Raw genomic sequence first — 23,909 nt, forward strand, 5'->3', positions numbered from 1 at the left:
CTGAGGTGGTTAAGTTAAAAAAACTTGCTCCACTTATCCATATGAAAGGTGGTCACACAGTGAGATTTTAATCAGCTTGATCAATACTTTAACAAAAATTTTTTTGATGAAAGGCTGTCTAAATAATCCATTAAATCTGCACCAATCAGGTAAAATTACGAAGATTTTGGTAGATGTAGCGACTAGAATTTATCCCATACCTCACTGGCTACGTTTAAGCTAAGATGTACTGTATGTGATAAAATATTTGCTGTCACAGGGTTAAGGAAAAACCAGGACACAAATATAGTAGCTGCTCTTGCCAACATACGTTTAGCCCCCCGTTCACATTGGGCCGATTTGGCATGTGTTTGACACGTCAAATCGCATGCCAAATCAGGGCCTATTGGCCACAACGGCACAGTTAGACTTTGCAACGCCGCACCGATTCCCTAAATTAGTTTATGCACTACCTTTGGCAACTTCGGGGGTGATTTCAATAGACATCTGTGCAGGAACCCTCACAGATGCCTGTCAAATCACCCTCGGACTGACATGCGGGTTTCAAATCAGGCGAGTTCAGCCTAACTCGCACAATTTCAATCCCGCCCTCAGTGTGAATGAAGGCTTAGGGCTCCATTTACACTTGTATGACTCCAAAGTTGCACCGACTTCAGTGCAATGGATGGGTACAACTTGGATACAACTTTGGCTTTGACCAGTGATAATGGACAACTGTTGCATTGTATAACATCCAGGTACAACTTTCATGCAACTTTTGAGGGTTATCGTGCAACTTTTGAGGGTTATCATGCAACTTTTGAGGGTTAACATTGAAGTCTATGGCCCTCAAGTTGCATGAAAATTAGACCAAAGTAGTTCATGAACTACTCTGAAGTTGCTGCAGCTTTAGGTCGCACATATATGAATGGTTATCATTGGAAAACATGGGGAATGACTTGTCATGAGACCAGTGTTAATTTCGTCGACTAAAACGTTTTCGTCGACTAAATTAACACAATTTTAGTTGACTAAAATAATTCAGATGACTAAAATACAACTAAAACTAAAATGGCATTTTAGTCAAAAGACTATAACTAAAACTAAATCGAAATTTGCTGCCAAAATTAACACTGGTGCATGCTCAAAGCTTAATACCACCATAAATAATAACATTCGATTTTTCACTCCAGGACCAGCAGTAGTATATAATGAGTTTGGAAATTGTAGAGAAATGCTTAAATAATGCATTACAAATTACAATTGAACTACACCCATTCGATTATAGATGACTAAAATCAGTTTTAGTCGACTAAAATGTAGGACGTTTTAGTCGACTAAAATGTACTGGAGTTTTGGTCGACTAAATACGACTAAAACGAAAAAACACTTGCAGAAGACTAAAATGGGACTAAAACTAAAATGCCATTTTAGTCCTAAGACTAAAACTAAATTGAAATTTGCTGCCAAAATTAACACTGCATGAGACTTTGATGTCCAAAGTTGCAAGTGTGACTAGAGCCTACAGGGTACAGTTCTGGTTCCATCACCCTTATTTTTGCTGAAAGTGCACGTTCATTCTTTTAAAGTGTTGCCCCCCCAGTACATGAAAAAAAATAAGTTTTTTTTAAGCAATACTCATCTTCTCTACATTACAGAGCTGCATTCTAAAGCTGGCCATGCATCAGTAGAATTTTGTTTGAAAATGTTAGCTTTTGTAACAATTGTTTGATTTTCTAATGTATTGTTCGTGGGGTCAAATCAATCGTCGTTTTCGACCCTAGTGACAAGAATGGTGCAGGATTGAGAGCTTTTATTTACCTAAACTTTTTAATATGTCTGGGAGCTACTGCCCCACTGCGCTTTTGCTAAAGTGCAGCTAGGTTGTGGTTTTCGTGCAGGTTAGTTGCGCTTTCCCATAGACTTCTATGGGGTCCTGCAATGTTGGTGTGGTTTTCAGAAAGAGCACCAAACCTCCTATAGGCTGCATCTTTTTTGGGTTTTCTGAAACCGCACCAAAACTACGGGACCCCATAGAAGTCTAAGGGAAAGTGAAACCCACTTTAAAACTTCAGGTTAGCTGTGCTTTGACCAAAGTGAACCGGGTCTGCTCTGGGGCAGCGTGAAGCCGCCCTTTATGTCAGGACTACCACATTTAGGAAAAAACTCAAGGTCTAAGACAGCCTCTCTCAACCTTTTCAACACAGAGGAACCTTGAAAAATCATTTTGGTCTCAGGGAACCCTGCTTAAAGTTACTATAGCTAAAACTCATGATACATTAGTGTGATAGTCAGTGGGAGAAAAAAAAGCTCCTTACACTTGTGGTCATTGGGAAGAACCACCACCTTACAGACAGCAGAAAAGATAAAATGGTGTCAGTGGGAACTTATCTGAGGTGGAGAAATTGCTTAAGAAACTCTTTGCAACCCATGAAGAAATCCTAGGGTTCCATGGAACCCTGGTCTAAGACTAGAATTACATTTATGCATTTTGCAGTGCGTTTGCAGACACGCACTACAGTCCATTTAACGTTAGTTCTGAAGGGTCACGTTTACATCGATGCAGTTTCCACTGGTGCGTTTTCTTTTGGAAAGGTACAGGAACTTTTTCACACACAGCATGGTGCATTTTTGGCTCTAAAGACGTCAATTGAATTGCATGAAAAATGCCATGTACATGCATTTTATGTGCATGACAATATATTCCTCCTCCCAGCAAACACCCCAAAGACGCATTAAAATGCACATGAAAAAAAACACACAAAGCCCCAGAAAGGGGCCTAAAAACGCACTAACTGCACATTTTTATAGTATTATTATTATTATTATTATTATACAGGATTTATCTAGCGCCAACAGTTTGGGCAGCGCTTTACAAAACGAGGGAAGACAATACAGTTACAATACAATTCAATACAGGAGGAATTAGAGGGCCCTGTACGTTACAGCTTACAAATCTAGAAAGGGGGGGGGGGGAGCTGATGGAGAAAATGGAAGTATAGTTGTTAGGTGTGGGTAGGATAGGCTTCTCTGAAGAGGAAGGTTTTCAGGGATCGTCTAAAAGCAAATATGACTAGGAGATAAAAATTGGACAGATTGGGGTAAGGAGTTCCATAGGATTGGAGAGGCTCTGGAAAAGTCCTGGAGGCGATGAGGGAATTTAGGCACATGCGTAAACGTGAACGTAGCCTAAACTGTGTAAAATGTTATGCCACCGAATGTCAAGTTTATTTCTCCAAGAGCTACACAAAAATCATTTACTATGGCTGTTTTCACATACACAACAAGCATCTAGCAATGTACTCCTATCACTCTCCAAACAGGCCCCATGTCATTGGAATGAATGCCTAAATCAACATTGTTGTAGCACAATGCAATGCCCTATGAACATGGAGTGTGTACGGAGCTATACACCCTTTCCTACCTCCATTCGAAGGAAAATCCAAAGCTTTTATGGCTTTAATATCTACTTAACCCAACTGCAAATTTCCTTAGCCATTTTTTTTTTTTTTTTTTTAATTCAAGAAAACGTTTTTTGACCGGACACATTTTTGTAGGAGTACAATATACATATTAGAGCTAATGTATTAACAATTAAAAATGTTTATTCAATGGCTCAATAAAAAAAAAAAAAAAAAATTTATATATACTGACATAAAACTGAATGATAAGGGTATCTGCTCTAGATCAGAGTAATAAAGTGAACCTATAAAAATAAAATGTGAGGGGAAGATCTGGAGCCAAATTTCTGACTTCAATGCCAAGCAAGGCCCTGACCTGAATTTCATATGCAGGATGGTAGTTCAGGTCACAATGGCAGCATGTTTGTTTTAGGCCACAAACAGACCTTAAACAGAAGTAAAAAACGGCAGCTTACTTTAACCAAACAGACCCAGTTTTCATTATATAGAAAGGAAAAACACATATATAAATTTTGAGCCATGCACCTTACGGTCTCCATGATGTAGAGTTTATCCACAGCTGCTCCTTAAATCAAAAAGCAGCACATACAAGCAAAGCAAGCTCTCAGTACTTACTGAAAACTGCTCCCAATGCATGCTGGGATTTTAAGCAAGCTGACTCCCAGGGTACAACAGGGTGTTTACTAACAGGTTCAGAATTAAACCGCAAGATTTTTGTAAAAAATACCCTTGATTTTGCCCCCCCCGCCGCTCTACAAGAGTTAAACTCAAATTTGTGCCAATGCAACATCCTCACCTCTGCAAACAGAAGAAGCCATCCTTTTTTTTTTTAGTTTACTAAACATGCGTTTTGTTGGGTGTTAACATGTTTTGCATTAAGGTAGCCCACTGAAACATTTTACTTTATAGATTGGAAAATTTGTTCATTTCACAATTTATTTAATTATTGAAGCACAATATATTTATAGCTACAAGGATACGTAGTTACTAAAAAGAAACACCCCATCTTTCACACGCACACCACAAATGAATCTATCAATTATATTATATTTAAGTTTTAATTAACGTTCTTGGAGTTTAATTCACTTTTGAAGCGCACCACAAAACCCCCCCATTTATTTACTGTGTCAACTGGTTCCTGGTACCAGTATCGTGGTGCAGCAATAAGAAGGAATTAACACCGCCTCAGATAGCGCAGGAACCACCCACACATACTCAATTGTCCACTGAAACATGTGTTGCTCTCTGAAGGGTAATCCATGGTAGATCGCTCCTCAGAGGGTGTTTGGCAGGAGGCGTTATGTTGTTTCCTCACTGCCTGTTGTACCCCCTACAAACCTGCGCTACCACGCCACATCCGCATGCATTACACGTGGTTGCAGGGCTATTGTGGTGCAGACCCACTTAGTACTTAGTTGAATGGGCTGCGTTCAGCCAGGCAGTACTACCTGCCAAGCGTGACAATTATCAACTTCGGCTCCGGAAGGTTTTACCCCTCTAAATGACCAGGCCATTTTTTGCGATATGGCATTGCATTGCTTTAACTGATAATTGCGTGGTGGTGCAGCATTGTACCCAAATAAAATGGATGTTTTTTTCCCCACAAATAGAGCTTTCTTTTGGTGGTATTTGATCACCTCTGCGATTTTTATTTTTTGCGCTATAACAAAAAAAAAGAACCACAATTTAAAAAAAAAAAAAACAATATTTTTTACTTTCTGCTATAAAACATCCCCAATAAAAACATTTAGAAAATCACATTTTTTCATCAATTTAGGCTAATGTGCATACTGCTACATATTTTTGGTAATAAAAAAAAAAAATACTAATAAGTGTATATTGATTGGTTTGTGCAAAAGTTATCGCGTCTATAAACTATAGGATACATTTATGGATTTTTTAAAATTGTTTTTACTAGTAATGGCGGTGATTGGGAGTGGGACTGAGTGAGTGGGACTGCGACATTGCGGCAGACAAATCTGATTCTAAAGCCCCGTACACACGTACCGATCGTCGGCCGAACAATCGGCCGTCTTTTGTCCAGGGCTGTCGTGTCTGTTGAAGACTGCAAAAGACTGCACACAAATTTTGTCGGCCAACAACAGCCGACTGCAGAAGTGATGTCATGTGATGGTTAACTTTCCTTGTCTTTTTTCTATTCTGAGCATGCCCAGTCTTGCAAATCTGCTGTCTGTCGGCCGAAATCTTTACTGACTGGCGAACAATGGGCCGTTCTGGTGTTGGCCAACAAACATTTTAATGCCTGCATGACAGATTCTGTTCGGCCGAAAATGCGCTGTCGGCTGTCGGAAGCATCATACTAACAAGCCTACAATCGGCCGATCGGTCGTCGGCCGAATCTTTACGGCCGACAATCGGTACGTGTGTACGGGCCTTAAGTGACACATTTTGGGGACCAGTGACACCATTACAGTGATCAGTACTAAGAATAATGCACTGCTACTGTATAAATGACACTGGCAGGAAGCGGGTGTCCAATCACAGCAGGAACGGAGCGCGCGCACGTGCCCCCGAAAACCCGTGCACAAAATTATGTACATGTACGTGATTTTGTGCAGCTGGGCCGCCCTGCCGCAGTATAAATGCGGCAAGCTGTCTGGAAGTGGTTAAATAATTTTTGCTGCATCACGGCCATGACATATGTACACCCCCGTCCACTGCCTTTGCAACTTAAAGTATAAATAAAGGCAAAACTTTTTTTTAGTTTTTGGTAGAGAGGAGAGGGATTAGAGCCTATTTCAATTTTAATAGCTGTCTGTGTCCCCGTTAGGGTTGCCACCTCATCCCTTTAAACCAGGACACATTAATTACACAGGTTCTGTGGCTGATTAAGGTGGTAATTAAAATCGCTTAGTGCCTTATCTGCATTACATTAGCCTCAGAACCTGTGTAATTATTTTGTGTCCTGGTTTAAAGGGATGAGGTGGCAACCCTAGTCCCCGTTAAGGAGATTCCCCTTCTCTACGTATTTGTTCTGTTTATCATTATAATTGAAAGTGAAAGTAAAAGAAAACCCCAACTTTTGGGTTGTCCCCAGAAAAGTAAAAGATGAAAAATCTTCCAATGGGGACACTAATTCCGGTGATCTGGGGATCCCCAAGAAATTACTTTAATTTGCAGAGATTTCATCTCACTTCCTGTTTGGCTATGGGACAGGAAGTGATGGGAAATTCCCACAATGGGACACAGATGGTGAAAAAAACTGACAGGGGTTATAACTCTCCCTTACCCTATCCAAAATGAAAAAAAAAAAAAAAATTGCCCATAGTTTTACTTTAAGGAGGAGTGGTTGAAGGGCCATAAAAATGCAGCCAACCACAAATATTATCCTCCTTATGGTCTGCTAAGGGGCAGGATGGGACCATAATGGAGTGATAACAGGAAGGTGACTTGGCCTCATGGTCAGTTGGAGCTGTGACAGTGGCAGATGAGCTTCCCCCTCTCTATGCTTTTGGCCGTGTTGGCCATCTTTTCTTTGTTTTACAGTAGTCATTTCTCTTTTCTCACATTCTTTGGAGATTCGTGTTTGATAATGTTTGATAATAGGTACTGCATTTCGATTTGATAAATTTGTTCTCTATGTGCAGGTATTGTCATAGCAGCTAGCAGGGGTATTTTTTTAATTTTAGAGAACAATGGGTTAGGTCAAACGCAGGTACGGGTACCTTCCCTATTTAGGTTAGTGCAGCATGGTATTAACGGTTCTTTGGCTGTATCAAGGGTACATTGATAGTTACATTTTCCTTGAATCGGTGTAGTCACAGCAGTGGAAATATGGCAAATACAGCCAATCAGGGAAATACAGGTGCCTTCAAAGGCCCAGACCTATAAGGAGGTCAATAATAGGGCTGTTGTCATATTTTGATAATGCAAAATGTATTTGGTTAAAAAGGTTGTGATTTTGTATTTTTTTATTTTGTTATTTAATAAATGGCTGCAATGGCCTTTCAACCCCAAAAGAATGTGTATAGTAGCCTGGTTGTAATTTTGTTGGGTGGGGGGCCTATTAAAGGTAATGACAGCCGTAAAACAATGCAATACTTCCTGGGCACAAGATATAACACATAATAAGAATGATAAAAAAAAAAAAAACTGTTTATATTGCTTATTTCATGCAAAATAATTAAAAAGTGAATGTGCCTGTGCTATGCTTGATGTTGCTAAAATATATCAGCAGTATTTGCTTAAAGGGTAAAGGCCCGTACACACGATAAGAAAATCGGAAGTAAAATTTCGTCCGACGAACGATCTGCCGATTTTCGTATTGTTAGTATATTGTTTTCAACAACCGATTACGGAATTTCGTACGACAAAAAGTGGATGTGCAGGCTATATAATTTTTATCGTACGGGAACACAATATCCGATTTTCGGTTAAAGCGGAGTTCCAGCCATTTACTCACCTGTCCAACGGTCCAGCGATGCGGCCGCCGGAAGCCTCGATCCTCTCCCTCGGCGCCGGCATCACTGCTGTGGGCACCCGGCTGTTACAGTTTGCGGCTTCACAGCCGGGTACCCACTGCGCATGCGCGAGTCGCGCTGCGCGCCGTGATTGGCCGGCAATCTTCTGGGACCTCTGACGTGTCCCAGAAGATTGCAGGGAGGGAGGGGGAGAGGAGAACTTCCGCTCAGGGCGCCGCGGCGCTCCGAGCGGAAGTGGGAGCGGGTACCTGTCAAAACTAGGTACCCGCTCCCCCCCCCAAAAAATGACATGCCAAATGTGGCATGTCGGGGGGTCAGGACTCCCTAAAGCGGAAGTTCCACTTTTGGGTGGAACTCCACTTTAATTAGTACAGTTTTTGTCCGAAAAAAATCATAACAGCAAGACTAGGCATGCTCGGAAACTAAAAAATACATACAAAACAATTCAACACATGACGTCACTTCTGAAGTTGAATTCTGTCGTACGAGAATTTTTGTATGAAAGTAACCTTTTCACTTTCCATGTAACTGTCCGCTTATCACTTTAAATCTTTGTTCAGCACTTACTGCCAGGTGGAACCTTTCTGCCTTCCCTTTGGTTCCCTGGGGAATGTTTAATCAGCAGAACCACTAGACCACTCCTCCTCCCTCTAGCTCTGAGGTAAACTTTTCTGTGACTCAGATTTCACATTCAGAGCATGTCAGCAGAACCTCATGGGAAGATGATTGCTAGAGAGAATTTCTAAGGTTTAAAGTTTGCACCCCTTGGCAAGCCGAGCGAGGTATGCAGTAAAAGTGCATTACATATAAAGTATATATGTTGTTAGACATAAATTGTGTTCATGCTGTTAGTTTAAAATATGCTATAGATAATCCAAAGCATTTTACATGTAGTCTTGTTTCCTTAGATGTTAATGTCATTTAGATATGTGTGCAGACAACTGAAATCCTCCTTGTAATTTCACATTTGTAATTAACCTTGTAACCCCCTTTTTGGTGATCACTGTAAACAAATGTATTGTATGTCGTTTACAGTTTTCACGGTGCTCATGGTGCTTATGGTTTACGGTGATCAAGGTGTTAAAGAGATTAACGTTGGTGGTGTTCAACCCTCCTGCACACCTTTGATGCAAAAGAATAAAAGTACTGCACCCGTCAGAAGCTCTCCTCTCGTTATTTACTCGATGCCAAAGTGGCCGCTACATTCCATATGAGACTACCATGCAACAAAAAAAATTTGTCCGATAATCTGATCATATGTACGAGGCTTAACTCCCCTTTCATGGAGAATAAAATCAGAAAATAAAGAAAAAACAATACAGTATTGTAATGTTCTGGTACCTCTGGTACCCTTATTCCACTTTCCAATTCAGTGTATGCGTCCCACCATTCTCTTTTGGTAGGTGCGCATACACCTTTAAGACCGATGCTGTCATCACTGAGCGCCGCAGAGCGGCTATTTCAACCGCCGGCGTTCTCACTCACATGTTCGTTCAACCTGCCTTGAAGCTCATATGCTTACAAGCGTACCTCGCTGTCGGAACCTCGCTACTGATCCCTGTATCCCGCTACCGGATCACTCGCTCATACCGAACCTCTCTACTACTGCTTGCTATTAGTGATAAGTACCCCGCAGGGGAATCCTCCATAACCTTCCTACTAAGCTTACACTATCTAGCTCTGCATATTAAGGACTGTTACTATCATCTGCACTGTTATTTAGATTGCTAGCTCTTGAGCCTACTAACATCTATCCTTGCACTGGGTTAGTCTCTCCTGTATGTCATCTGCTACCCTACCACCTACTACCATACATGATTGCTAACCTATCTGCATCCTACCTGTTACCATCTATACTCTCATGAACATTTCTCTCAAGTGCTGTTCACCTATTGTCACTGTTCATACCTGTCTCTTCAGCTCATCACCACTATACTGCTATATACATCTATCACTCCAGGAACATCTTATTGAGTGTGTATATTTGTATGCTGAATCAGACAGACCACAGTGATGAGTCTTGGGAGTTGGAATTGGTATTTCAACGTATCTCTACATGACTGCTGAGTGGAGTTTTTCTGCAGCTGCAAATCCATCTTGTTTCAGAAAACGCAGGAGCGTTACAAGTATAGCGTATACAATTGCGACACAAATCAGATTGTACATGAATATTATTAAAAATGACCATTCCTGTCTGCAGCTGTTGTAATATTCTGAAAATGCAATTCAATATTGGAGCTTTTCTGTACACAGAATGTGTACTGACCACTACCCAAGAAACATAATTTCCTGCTTGTGTGATTGGCTCACCAATCTTCCCAGAAGTCTGCCTAAGATACAAGTCAGATTTCTGGCATCCCTTGCAACATAAATTTCATTTTTGGTGAGATACTCCCAATAGGAACACGTCTAAAGGGATGCAGGCCCAGCAGCTTTCCTCATTAGAGCCCTGCAGCTGATAGATAATTATGAAACCACTCCCATTAGACCCACTCAGCACAGAGGCACAAACAATGATTTCTTCAGAATAACAAAAGGTAGGAATCTGCAACAAAGTTTGTTAAAATCCCTGCAATGTACAGGGATCACCCAGAGGGTGCCTTTTACCCGCACCCAAACGCCAGAGCCCCATAAACCAGGGCTAAACGTGCAGGGCCGGTGCAAGGATTTTTGACACCCTAGGCGAAACCTTATTCAGCTGCCCCCTTGGCTCCGCCCCTGACTCCACCCCCTTCACCTTGCCCATGAATATGATAGAGGTGGTGGGGATGGAGCTTTGGGTAACGGGGGGGGGGGAGAGAGGAGAAGGAGGCAGAGGATGAGGAGGAAGGAGGATGAGGGGGGCAAGAGGAGGAGGAGGAGGGGGGAGGAGGAGGGAGAGGAGGAGGGGGGGGGGAGGAAAAGGGGAGGAGGGGGGGGGAAGAGGAGAAGGGGGGGAGAGGAGGGGGGGGAGAAGAGGAGGAGGGGGGGAGATACATCACTCATTTGAGAGATCACACATATAAGTCATATATATACACACTATAGAGTCAGTTAAAGAATCTCAATGTGTTTTTCATTATTCACTTACCACCAGGACTCTGCTCTGCTGCCAATGGTTCTCTCTCCAGGCACAAGGAAAGTTAGGCAGCCATGCTTCTCCAGCTCTGGCTCACACAAACCTCCAGGTACCGACCCCCCTGAGCTCCACTGATCAGATAGGTGAGTCTGCTCTGCTGCTTGATAAAGGGGAGGGGAGAAGGACAGAGCAGAGCTGGCTGGCTGTAGTAACTGGTCTTCACATGGGTCATGGGAGGGACCAGGGACGGACGATCGCTGCTTCTAAAGCTCTGGACTGGCACCAGAGAGTCTCTGAGAGACAGACAGGTCACAGAGTGTGACCTGTCTGTCACCATGCAGTGGGTGAGCCCCGTAGTCTCTGATATAAGAGGACCTGTAGTGACTTGGTACCGTCCTGTAGATGGGAGGATGCAGATAATAAACATTCACCCCCAGTGGCGGACTGACAACTCATGGGGCCCCTGGGCAATAGGAGATCATGGGGTCCCCTGTGTCCCCTCCCACACTCAAGCCACACTAACACAAAGCCCCACCTACATATTGCACTGCCCACATACGTTTGTGGCAGCCATCCTCCACATATCAGCTCAGCTGCACAGAAGGGCACCAATTCTTGACTGCAGCTTAGAGATTCACATTGGTATTGCTGGAAAGTCACCGAACACCTGACAGGTTCAAAGGTGACAGCCATCCAAGAAAGCTTCCCTACCATGCCTTCGGGAACCTTTGTGAGCCTGATCATTTGGTTGTTGCAGCTCAGCTGCATAGAGGGGGCATTTTAACAATCTACTGTAGTATAGCCTGTAAGAAAGTCCCAGGATTTCTGTAGAAGCACTTCCATGTTTAAAGATGGCTGCTGTGCAGGAGCCATCTTTATATGCAACCAGGGTGTTTTATGAAAGCAGTGGGCCTATGTGCAAGATCCAAATTTTGGCCCTAATGCCAGAGAAAAATGTTCAGCGCGTACTGCAGCAAGTATGGGGTGTGGTTTTCAGAGGCTAAGTCCCGGTTCACACTTGTGCGATGCGGGAAGGCTGCGAATTTGCAGCCTGTTCCCGCATCGCATCCGCACATCTGGCAGTTCACACTGCTATATGTGATACGCAGGGGGTGTCAATTAAATGTTAATGAGACCCCCAGTTTGATCGCATATCGCAGGCGATCTGACAGTTCGCACAGGATCAGATCGCACAAGTGTGAACCACTGTGTGATCCGATCCTGATGTGGCTGGAAAAAAGGGTCCTGTGCATGTTTGGTGCGGATACAGTGCGAATTCAGCCATACAAAGTGTATGGCTGAATTCGCACTGCACATCCGATCGCATGTAATGACGGAGCAGTGCGTTCCGATATTACATGCGATCGCTGCACTCGCAGAAGTGTGAACCGGCCCTAAAGGAAGCCTGCTGGTTACATAACTGATGGGTTACTTGCCTTATGCAGCTGTTTGGTTCCTATCAGCACCTTCCTGACAGGGTTGTCACAACTTTTTTTTTTTTTTACACCGATAAAACATGGAAAATCTACTGACAGAACATATTTTTTACTGAAAACCTGAAATAATACATAAACTCCTACAGAAGGGGGAAGAAGGAAAAGCAGGAGGAGAGATAGGAATAGGCGGGAAAGAGAGATGGGGGAGATGGAAAGTAGGATAGAGATGAAGGGTGGGGGGGGGGAGGTGAGAAAAGGGAAGGGGTGAGAGACAGAGAGAGGATATGAGAGTGGGGAATGAGAGAGAGAGGGAGGGGGATGAGAGAGAGAGAGGGGATGAGAGAGGGAGGGAGGGGGATGGAGAGAGAGGGAGTGAGAAAGGGATGAGGTGAGAGAGAGGAGACAGAAAGAGGGGTAAGTGTGAGAGAGAGGGGGGTAAATATGTCTGCTACTCACAATTATGACCCCAGACTGCTCTCCTCTGGGCTCAGGCAGCCGGGATCTAGAGCTGCTGTATGCTCTATATTTCAATCTGCTGCCTCCCTCCCAGTCCCTTTCATAGCAGTGTGTGTAATGTATGGGAGTCTGGGAATATTCTTTTACCCATATGATTTGCACTCAGAAGGCAAGATCCATCCACACACCAGATCATCCCCAGATTCTCCCAGCTGGAGTCACAAACAGAACGTATGGGAGATCAGGGCTGCAGGGGAGGGGCGGGGCTTGCTATGCACGGCTCCCTATGCTGTCCACTGTCTCTGTCCTCTCCTCAGGGAAAGAAGTCTGTGTGTGTGGGGTGGATGGAGGGGACCGATCGCATGTCATTGATCTACCAGGACAGACAGGAAACTGGACTGCTGGGGGGAGTAGCATGTACTGAGACCGGCTGTGCTGTAGATGTGGCCGAGGCGAGCTGTCCCAGCTCTCTCTCCACCTTCTGACCTTCTGGATGTGACACCCCCTGCACGAGCGACCCGCCCCCCCCCCCGATTCTTTGAATGGCCGGAGAATGCGGACACCTAATCCCCCCCCCAACCCTCTCCTTCCATTAGAGCCCAGGACTAGGGAGGACCTGTCCCATCTACAGGGAAACGTACACTGTCAGAGCACCCTCCCCCATCACTTACCTGATCATACAGGCACGGGCAGCCACTGTTCTTTCACTGAGTCTGTAAGTGCTGTGTCAGGACAGGACTCGGATGTCAGTTCGGTCCTTCAGTGCTGCCGAGGCGCCCCTTCACTCAGTAAACAGAGCGGCTACACAGCACAGGCGGCGGCGGGACTCGGAGAGGGAGGCTGAGACTAAGTAAGCAAACCAGTGGGCAGGCGCCCTAGGCGGCAGTGCGCCCTAGGCGGCTGCCTAACCTGCCTAGTGGTAGCACCGGCCCTGTAAACGTGCAGTGTGCATGAGGCCTTACTGTTAATATGTACTTACATAGAAATACTGAGAGCAACTGCAAATGCCATACATGCATCTTTCTATATAATCAATACCCCAAGGTGGATGTATGGCCAAGAACCATTTTAGTTAATTTGCACAGTAAAAATAAATCAGCTCTAATGAAGTGTGCCCCAACTCTGGCTACTGAAGCATTTGTTAAATCTTACTTTTTAGCCAACAGTCAGTGTTGAATGTCCAGAGCTGATACTTGTAGTTCTATCTGCAGTACACTGGTCACAGTGGATTGTTTGCTCGACACCACCTCCAATCAGAAAAAGTCTTAAATTCTTTTCACAGAATACTAGCAATTCTGTGGTTAGAGGAAGAGATTCATTTATTCACATCTTCTCCATTTTTCTGTGGACAGGCCACCTATGATCCTTCACAAAATGTAAAACAATGGAAGTCCATTCTGTGACGGATAGGGGTATCAGACCCCTGGCCTTCTCATCCACCTCGTGACCAAAGATCAAGCAATCTCACACCCTGCCGTCACTTGCGTAACAATGCCACTCTCAGCTGCACCCAGCACACAGATTGTCCAGCTTGCGGGACCACAATCTAGATGCCAGCAGACTGAGAGCGATTGTCACTGGGTTAATTAAAACGATTAACCCTTTCCTGCCACCACCCCTACGTTATACTGACTGAGCATAGGGGATGCTCATGGTTTGACAAATATCAATTATGACTTTAGAATAACCGTCTGTAACACACACTGTCACCTGACAAGAATGTTTCAGATAGGTTAGCCTAAACAGTACAAATATCAATTATGACTTTAAAATAACTGTCTATTACACACAATAGCGCTCTTCAGGAGGCAGATTCGTTTGGGTCAAATTGCGTTTAAGAGCTTAGAGACAAAGTTTAACACTTTTCAAAATAAGGTTTAATTATAAGAAAGGTTTAAAATTGGTGTGAATAAAAATATTTACAGAAAAATGGGTTACAAAGGAATGGAGACACAATACAGCAATTAAGAAATAGGAGAATAAAAGAATGAAAATACTTGCATTAAAACGGTCCTGGTATTACCTTGGTTTCAGAGTTGAACAGGTATGTTTGATTCCCCTTGGGCGGTGTTATGGCCTCGATGTTAGGAAGAGAACTGAGAATTCTCTCAGTTCCTGTGTTTTTCTCTGACTCTCCAGGGGGTGTCACCAGAAGTACTTAGCCAATAGGCTCTGAGTCTTCTAAACTGCTAAGGGACCTCCCCGTTTGACAGATTAATAAAAGCACTCATATCCGGAGATATGAAACGGTGACACGCTTGAAACCGATATTTCATGCTCCGGTTTGGAATGTCCTATCTTTAGACACTAAACATGGGTTATCACGGAATAACCTCTGACCTGTACGCCATTGGATCGCTAGCTTGGCTTTCCTAGGCAGGACGGTGTCCGTGCTTGGACTTAATTCGATTGGTATTATATGGGGCACCCAAATATCTACTTTTTGTTAATATGTTAGGTTTGGTTAAAAAGATATGAAGTTTCATGGTCAACTGTGTCATTTTCCGAATGAGCTAGGAGACATATGCTGAGTTCAGATTACAAATTAACTCTTAGAGCATGAGGAGACTGAATGTCTGCTTGGTCAATCTGCTTGTGTATAGTAAAGGTGTGAAAAATGTCAGCTTAGCAGGAACCTGGCATTCAGTGACCCAGGGGGTCATTACAGTGCCAAAAGGCTGGGGGGATGATGCTGGTAAGAATGAACATTTCCAACACTGTCAACTAAGCTCGTACCACAAGATGGATGCTTGCGACAGCGTTTGAACAAAATGGCGGCCTGACAAACTAGAGTGCCAACGCACAATATCATTACACATTCCGTTTTTGTTTTTTTTTAACTCTTTTTATTGGAAACATGTAAGTACAAATTACAAAGCAAATAACACTTTGTGTCAAGTACATGAGGAGTAATCATTACAGAGAAAACATATAATAAAACAAGGGAGGGGCCTACACGCTGGCGTCCGACCGCTGCGGAATGGCAGTCTATCTGATGTGAGTTACTGGCCATTATTGCTCTGACATGTACATGTTTCTTACCTCAACTTTTCAATAAATGCTACACTATATAAGTGTAGCACCCTCCTAGGTAGGTGCTAGAGAGTGAGTATAGTTTTTGGCTCTGTCTGTCAGAGGAGCAGCAGGTAAATTCTATATTGCACTCTGCTTAACAGGGAGCAGGATCTGTGAGTTAGGTCTGCTCAATGTGCCCAGTGTGTTATTCATATGGTTTGAGGGAGTGTCCCGACTGTGCCCAATGGGGAGGCACATTGGACAGCGGAGGAAACCTGGCCAATGAGGACACAGGCTTTGATACAGCCCCAGGGATTGGCACAGACTGCTGTCTCGTGCATTGTGGGGTGTAGTACATAAAGCCAGGGGCACATGTCTTTGGCGGGAAGCAGAGTCCCAGAAGGAGGGTGGCGGCTGCCTCCTCTTCTGAAGTAGTTGGTGTGTGGTCAAAGGCAGTCGGCCTGGTGAGGCAGAGGAGTGGAGCTGAGCCCAGAGGTCCAGGAGTGCTGACTGGACGAGTTGAGGCACTGCGAGAATCTGGAAACGCAGTATCGTGAGTACAGAGGATCTTGCCTAAGGGTCTGCCCAGGAAGGGGACAACTCCGGAGTAGTGTAGTCAGTGAAAGGGTGTCGGCTGGTGGAGGAAAGGGGGTACTAGGAGAGTGCCTTGAAGAGAAATACCAGAAGGTACATTTACCTCAGATTCATCCAGTGGCAGGATGAAGTAGCGGCCTTGCTGCATTCTCAAGTTAGAAGTTCTCAGAATTATGAATAGTTCAACTGTTGGAGCATCCCACTCATCCCTTCTCCCATCCCAATATAAAATAAAAACAACAAAAACATCAACCCCTAGACTGATCATTGACTGAGCTGAACGTAAAGTTTTAAAGAGGAAGTAAACCCTCCTCTGCAACTTGTACCTATAGGTAAGCCTATATTAAGGCTTACCTATAGGTACTGCAAATATCTCCTAAACATGTACCGTTTAGGAGATATTTACTTTGCATGCAGCCAGTGACATCACTGGCGCATGCGCTCTGAAGGAACGGCCGCTCGTGTCTTTCCTTCAGAGCCCCGTGCCGTGATGACATCATCGCAGCTCCAGCCAATCAGATGGCCGGATGCCGCAAACCCGGAAGAAGGGCGACACAACATGTCAACCATCTGAGGTTTACAACCTTTTTTAAGATTTCTGCAAGCAGTTGCTACGGGTAACCCAGCGGAATACAAACGTGTTAAAAACCAGCAACTCTTAAGGGGGCAGTGCTACATTAGCAATTCTGATGAGCATTTATTTAGTACATCCACTATTCCATGATTGAGAGGCTGTCCCTGCATCATAGAGGGGTTATCCAGCTCCACATGGGATTTTAAACAAGGTCTTTGATTTCATGATTTCTGGTGAGTGCATTTGAATGCTGGTGGAGGAGCACTGTCACCTGTCACTGGCATTAGTAGGGATGTAAGGATATCAAAATCTCACGGTACGATACAATTTCGATATTGACCTCATGGTACGATATTTATTGCGATATTGTGGAAAAGCTAAAAGCTGAATGTCAAAAACATTTTATAGGCTAATGGGAAAGAAATTATGAAACAAACAGCATGGGTGGCTGGGCACTGCCACTGTGGATAAGTACCAAAGGAAAATAAATGTTTAAAAAATGTTTGGTTGGTGGAGAATGGGGAGTAGCAATTTTTATAGTATTTTTAAGATCATACCTTGGCACATCTGTAGTACGATGTATACAACCAACCTACTACATCAAACCTGACATTTACAAAGATCAATATGCTGTTTAACTTTCCAGCAAGTTACAATTTCAGCCAATTTACTTCTGTTAATTAAGAGCCAGGCTTTCCCTTGATCAATACCAGACCCTTTTCCTAGATGCTGTTCTGATATTATTAAGCTCTTCCTGCTCAGCCTGGCATCCCTTTTAAAGGTGAATGCCCGAGAAGGGACTGGTGATCATGTGTGACCCCGTGACTACAGGCCATTAGTCTTGTTGCTGTGCTGAGAGCGCGCTCACAGTTCTTGGTCATCTGCTGCCCAGCAATGCATATGTGTGCTCACTGTGCTGGCCTTGAGTGGCGTCAGTTTTTTTTTTTTTTTCATTTAATTTCAAATCTTTCTTTTACACATAAACTGACTCACCGGCGGTCCGGTGTCACTGTCTTCCTCTTGCCGACTTGCCGTGGTGCTGTCAGCCTGTCACGCTGTGGTCACGGTGCCTGCCTGGAAGGAAGCTGCTCCGACTCCGCCGCTCTCGTGCGCTGGCTCCGCCTCCGCTCCACAAGCACGCCCACCCACACTGCTCCAAACCAACTGGCAGCCGCTCGCCTCGGCTCGGCCAGTAGCAGTGCAGCATAGAGGTGAGTGACCGCAGACAGCAGGAGCCGACAAGACACAGAGAGAGACACAGAGATGGCGGCCAGACTCCGTGCACCCACCACGACGATATCGGGCCATGTGAACAACCGCGATAGCGGTAATATCGTTACATCCCTATGCATTAGTCACCGGAGGTGGATTCACCGTTTTCTGAACTTCTTGTTTACATTGCATATTTTGGTGTGTGTTTTGACACCCTATATATCACCGTTCATATTTACCGTGGATTACGGACTACTATAGAGAATTGGCCTTTCACTTTTTCATTTGTTTCTGTTTTATGAGCACATTTATACATATTAATATGCTATTTATGATATGTCAGTTTTATACACCGTAAGCACTGCACTTGTTTTTGTTTCACTGTTTAGAAGGTATATATATATATTCACCTTTTTGTGCTTCAACCTCATAGTGCTCACTTGTTACACATTTTGCGTATAATAAAACAAAAGGAAAGGAAAACATTATGACTCAAAAACTCAGGGTTTCAACTAAAGTAAATGATTTAAGTGTACTTTTCCCTAGGACAACAGTTGTAACATGTCTCAGTGTATTGCAGATTGCACTAATTTCCTCCGGTCATGTCTGGTTGGTATAGAATAAGGCACTATATGGTCAAGGTGGAAGAGCATCAGCTATCCCATATTTTATTTTATTTTTTTGGGCAACCCCTATGTCCATACAATATTTTCTCGTATGGCAGAAGCTGGTTGACAGCTTGCGTCCAGCTCTGTATTGTGGGAGGAGTGGATTGAATCCACTTGAGAGTAATGGATTTCATTGCCATAAAAAGTGCTTTCCTGAGCATAATCCTTCTATATCTGGGCCAAAGTTCTTCATCCAAGATGCCCAGGAGGCAGACCTGTGGGGTCAAAGGCACCGGTGCAGTCAGTACTGAGAATAATACCTCTATTACCTTTTGCCAGAACTTGATTATTACCGGGCATTGCCAGATAACATGGGCAAAGTCTGCTCTAGGAGCAGCGCATACAGTTGAAAGAGGACACACAGTGCATGGCAAACAGCCTGGTTGAAGTTAGATAAGACTGGTGTATAATATACTGTATAGCTGAATCAATTTGTTGTTAACCGCCAGTGATACATACAGGTGGGAAGAACATGCTTCCTCCCCAATTGTATTGGGGATAATTGTTTGCCATTTAGTGCGAATTTCCAACAGGGTAGTAGTCAAGGTAGCGTTCAATAAATGGGAATATATGTCTGATATTAAGCCCTTGGAACCTTGTGACCTCAATATGCCTATCATCGGGTGTCCATTCCGTTTTTAATCAAAATTTTCAGGTATTTCTGGGTTAATTGCCACGCTAGGAGCAAGTCCCCTTTATTTAGCACATGACATGTAGCTGGTCAGACAACAGTTTTACATTTTCCCATTGACAGCAGATCTCTCCGCAATAGTTCAATGGATATTTTATGATCAAACTATTGCTTATACATTATAGTTTAAAGTAGAGATGAAGGAAAAAAACTTTACCATTTTCTCTTATGAGACTTTTCAAGGCAAAGAGAATAGTATCATAAAAACAGTAAAACATTTAAAACCATTCTTACATAAAATATTTATATTCTGGCAACATGGTACAAAATGCAGATCATTACAACACCTAAATACCCTCTGGCGGGTTAAACAGCTATACATAATAAGTTGAAACTTATAGGTCAAAGTATCTCCCTGCCAGGAGAACACAACGCATTTCAATTTGTCCCTTGCAGATCTTCTTCAAGAAGATGTATTGTATTGAAATAAAATACATAGAAGTGAAAACCATTAAAAGCAACACAAACTCCTTAGACCTCCAGATCCCCTGGAGGAAGCCCATAGGGATGACACATGGACACGTTTTTTGGTGAGGGGATAGAGTAAGGCAGGGTTATAACTCCTGTCAGGTTTTTTTCCCATTTATGTCTCATTTCCCTTCAATTCCTGTCCCGTAGCCAAAACAGGAAGTGAGAGGAAATCCCTCCACATAAAGGAAATCCCTGGTTGTCACCAGAACTAGTCTCACTCTTTGAAGATCTCATGTCTATTCCTGTTATAGTGATGTAGCAGGTTTTATGGCATTGAGCCTGAGGTGGGTCTGCCATTATTACCGGTTACCTCTCCAGCCCATGTGAGCTGTGACCCCCAGGTGTGAGAACTGAGACAATGACAATTCCGGCATCTTTGGTTTGGTTGTTTATTGTATTAAGGGGATGGGAGAAGGGAATGAGTGGGATACTCCTCTGGCTCTTCTAGGTACACTTTTGGGACTCTTTTGGCAAGAAATGCCTATTAGCGCTGTCTTGACGCCTAGCTGACGCTAGCCAACACTTCCTGGCGCTTGAATACACTGTGACACTGAAAACTGTGCTGAAACCTCGACTTTAATTCAGAAGATCCAGGACTGTAGAATACTTGACTCCTGACACTGCTTTGCTCAAAAAGTCACTGAATAGCTCCCTCCAGCCCTGCGCTGGCTTGAGGTAGCCCTTTGTAGATTCCTGTGCTGCTGCAACTCTTAACCGATACACTCCACACTGTAACTGGCTCTTCAGGGCCCAAACTGCAGGTGCCCCCTTTAACCCTTCAGGTTCCTCTGACTAGGTACCCCCTCTAACTTCAGTGTCCTCTGACACTTGGATCCTAGAACTTTTCTCCGGAGTGGTCCCCTCTAACACTAGGCAGACCCCCAGGAGCAATCCGCAGTACTCACGACCTGTGTAGGCTTTCCTGGGACTTGACCCCTCTCTCTCTTTGCTGGTTCTCAGCACTCCAGATCCCCTTCAGCTCAACTCGGACCCTCTGGATTCTCAGGCAGCACCCAGAGACATCCGCTTCCTCTGACAGGAGGAGAGACACTCTCCCTCCTGGGACTCTGCTTCCGCCAAAGAGCATGAGTCATGCACTCCCTTCAAACTTATACCTACTTCCAGAATCCTCTGCAGCAGAATCTGCCTTCTGGGGTAGCTACAAGCCTGAATGTGTCCCTGATTGGGTTTCCTCCATTGCCCTATGAGAAGCCTCTCACAGAGCCAGTGGGGAGACTCCCCTCTCAGCAGACACACCTGGAAGCCATGACACCCTACCTGACAAAAAGAAATCATGGCTCTGCTGTTAGGCAGACAAAGCCCACTATATTTTACCTAGCACCTACCTGTAGGTTGCTACAGTGACTTCCAATGTTTTGGGAATTTAAGGATAACTGGGGCACAGACAGCAATATAAACCCACCAGATGTTGTAATCCCTCTCCATTCTATTCTTCGCTAACATGTTTTGCCTTTGGTTATACTTTAAGACTGAGTTCAGATATATGCGAATTGGATGCGGGTTATACTGCATCCAATTTTCATGACAGGAAAGTGTGATCCACTCTCAATGGAGCTGGTTCACCCTGCCCCGGGGCGGCTGCGGTCTGCATATAAAAAGGGTCCTGTGTGTCTTTGGCTCTGATTCAAGTGCAAATTCAGGCAAAAATATGGACCTAATTCACACTTGAATCAGAGAACAGGGATGCACCGGACCCCATGCTAGGAACCACTGTCAGAGTATAAGTGAGCCAAAGACAAATTAGCCCTATAATGTATGACTTGCCGATGGTCATCCCTTGAAAAACTTAGGACCTGCCATACAATTGCTTTAACCACTTGCCGACTGCCCCATAGCAGGTTTACTGCTACAGGGTGGCCACGCCGTGCAGGATCATGTATAAACATACGTGATCCTGTACATCTGGGTATCAGACGCGAGTGCACGCCACCAGCAGCTTGCTCCCGCTGATCATTTGGCAGATCGCCGTTCTGTCAGTAAGAAAGGCATTGATCCTGTGTTCCTCCAAAGCAGCAACATGGATCAATGCCTTCCTTAGAAAAAGCACCTCCCTCACTGTTAGAAAACACAGGCTAGGCACACAGTTAACCCTTTGCTTGCCCCTGATGTTTAATCCCTTCCCAGCCAGTGTCATTAGTACAGTGACAGTGCATATTTTTAGCGCTGATCACTGTATTAGTGTCACCCGTCCCCAAAAAGTGTCAAAAGTGTCAGTTAGCGTTCCGACTGTCCACCACAATATCACTGCCCTGCTATAAGCCGCTGATCGCCGCCATTGATAGTAAAAAAAAAATAAATAAATATCCCATAGTTTGTAGACACGATAACTTTTGTGCAAACCAATCAATATATGCTTACTGGGATTTTTTTTACCAAAAATATGTAGCAGATTATACAGTATACTGGCCGAAAATTAATGAAGAAATTAAAAGTTTTCTTTGTTTTATTGGATATGTTTTATAGCAGAAAGTACACAGTATTGTTTTTTTTTTCAAAACTGTCAGTCTTTGTTTATAGCGCAACAAATTAAATAACCAAAAAAGAAAGCTCTATTGTTGGGGAAAAAAAAGAACAAAAATTTTGTTTGGGTACAGTGTCACACGACCATGCAGAAAAGTAACGCAGTGCCGTATCGTAAAAAATGGCCTGGTCATGAAGGGGGGTAAATCTTTACAGAATTGAGAATACAGGAGCTCTGAGCATGTCAGACTTGTCTAGTCCTGCCCAAAAATGGCCCAAAAAAATCTAAAATTTATTTAGTAAACTGATACGGATAATATAACTTACTGCTTTTATTGCTGCTAGTAACAATAATAATAATAATTATAATAATATTAATAATCATAATAATAAAAATAATAAAATGCTCTTACGTCTTTCGAAATTCAATATAGATTTCTTTCAGTTTTTCTTTGTTGGTAATATTCAGTCTGTTTGTTTCTTCCAGATGTTGTAGAAATTTATTTCCAGATTGGATATTTGCTTTCAGACCTTTTGGTGGCATTTTTCTGCTTTGTAGTCCGTATCCTCCTGTGTAATGGTGAAATGGTAGATAGTCTGTGTCCCTGAGAAGTAATAGAAAAAGAGATAAGCTGCAGTTTATATATACAAAGCAGGCGTGGCTTAAAGAGAAAAGGAGACTGGTAAGAGGGACGCTTGTGAAAGAGAAATGAAAGTGAAACTTTGTGTAGCAGAGTCAGCTTACACTGAGTCACACAATATATGACATAAAAAGCTTTGGGCTTTAAATCAAAGACTCTGTAGAATAAATTAGTGACAGTAGTAGCAGTTTCAATTTTTTATGTCACACCATATCTGCGCAGCTATTTATTAAATGCATATTTTTAGTAAAAATACACTAAAATTTATTTTAGTGGAAACAATAACAATATTGTACCAAATGTTTTAATAAAATATGGGGTTGCGTCAAATAAATACTGTAGATGCTAAAAATATCAGGCCATAAAAATAAAATTGTGAAAAATTATGGTACCCAAAATTGACAAGGTATCATTTTAGAGTTAACTCTGAGTAAGAGCCCTAGAATTATTGATCTCACTCACATGTCTGGCGCAATTTATATTTACATACACATGCCTGCCCTAAAATATGGGCGTGCTTACATATTTTGTTAATATTATTTTGACATATTTCATTGTTCATGTTTTAAAAATTGTGCATCCTTTCATTTTTTTTTATATCAAAAGGGGCTAACAATCATCTGAGCTAACTGGAGCCCTGTAAAAGTGATCAAATAGCTCTAGTGCTGCCTAGATCACTTTGACCTGAAAGTCCTTCGCTGTAGCAGCAGCCATGAGTTTAATGCAAAACAGAAAAAGATAGCCCAACCGCCGCACACCACACCGACCC

General features: G+C 43.3%; 1 protein-coding gene across 1 annotated transcript in view; it reads right to left on the reverse strand.

Annotated features, from left to right (window-relative positions):
• LOC309548485 (putative helicase MOV-10) overlaps window positions 1-23,091 on the reverse strand; it is a gene marked incomplete at its 3' end in the record, with an annotated part of 164,208 nt that extends 141,117 nt beyond the window's left edge. Inside the window, exon 1 of the mRNA XM_082248431.1 lies at window positions 22,913-23,091. Within this exon, the coding sequence (XP_082104557.1) occupies window positions 22,913-23,043 (131 nt within the window). The 5' untranslated portion in view covers window positions 23,044-23,091. The remainder of the gene's footprint in view (window positions 1-22,912) is intronic.
• Between the last annotated feature and the right edge of the window lie 818 nt (window positions 23,092-23,909).

The sequence above is a fragment of the Pelophylax lessonae genome (assembly GCF_965119305.1).
Source record: "Pelophylax lessonae genome assembly, chromosome: 2".
In the NCBI taxonomy this organism is placed as follows: Eukaryota; Metazoa; Chordata; class Amphibia; order Anura; family Ranidae; genus Pelophylax; species Pelophylax lessonae.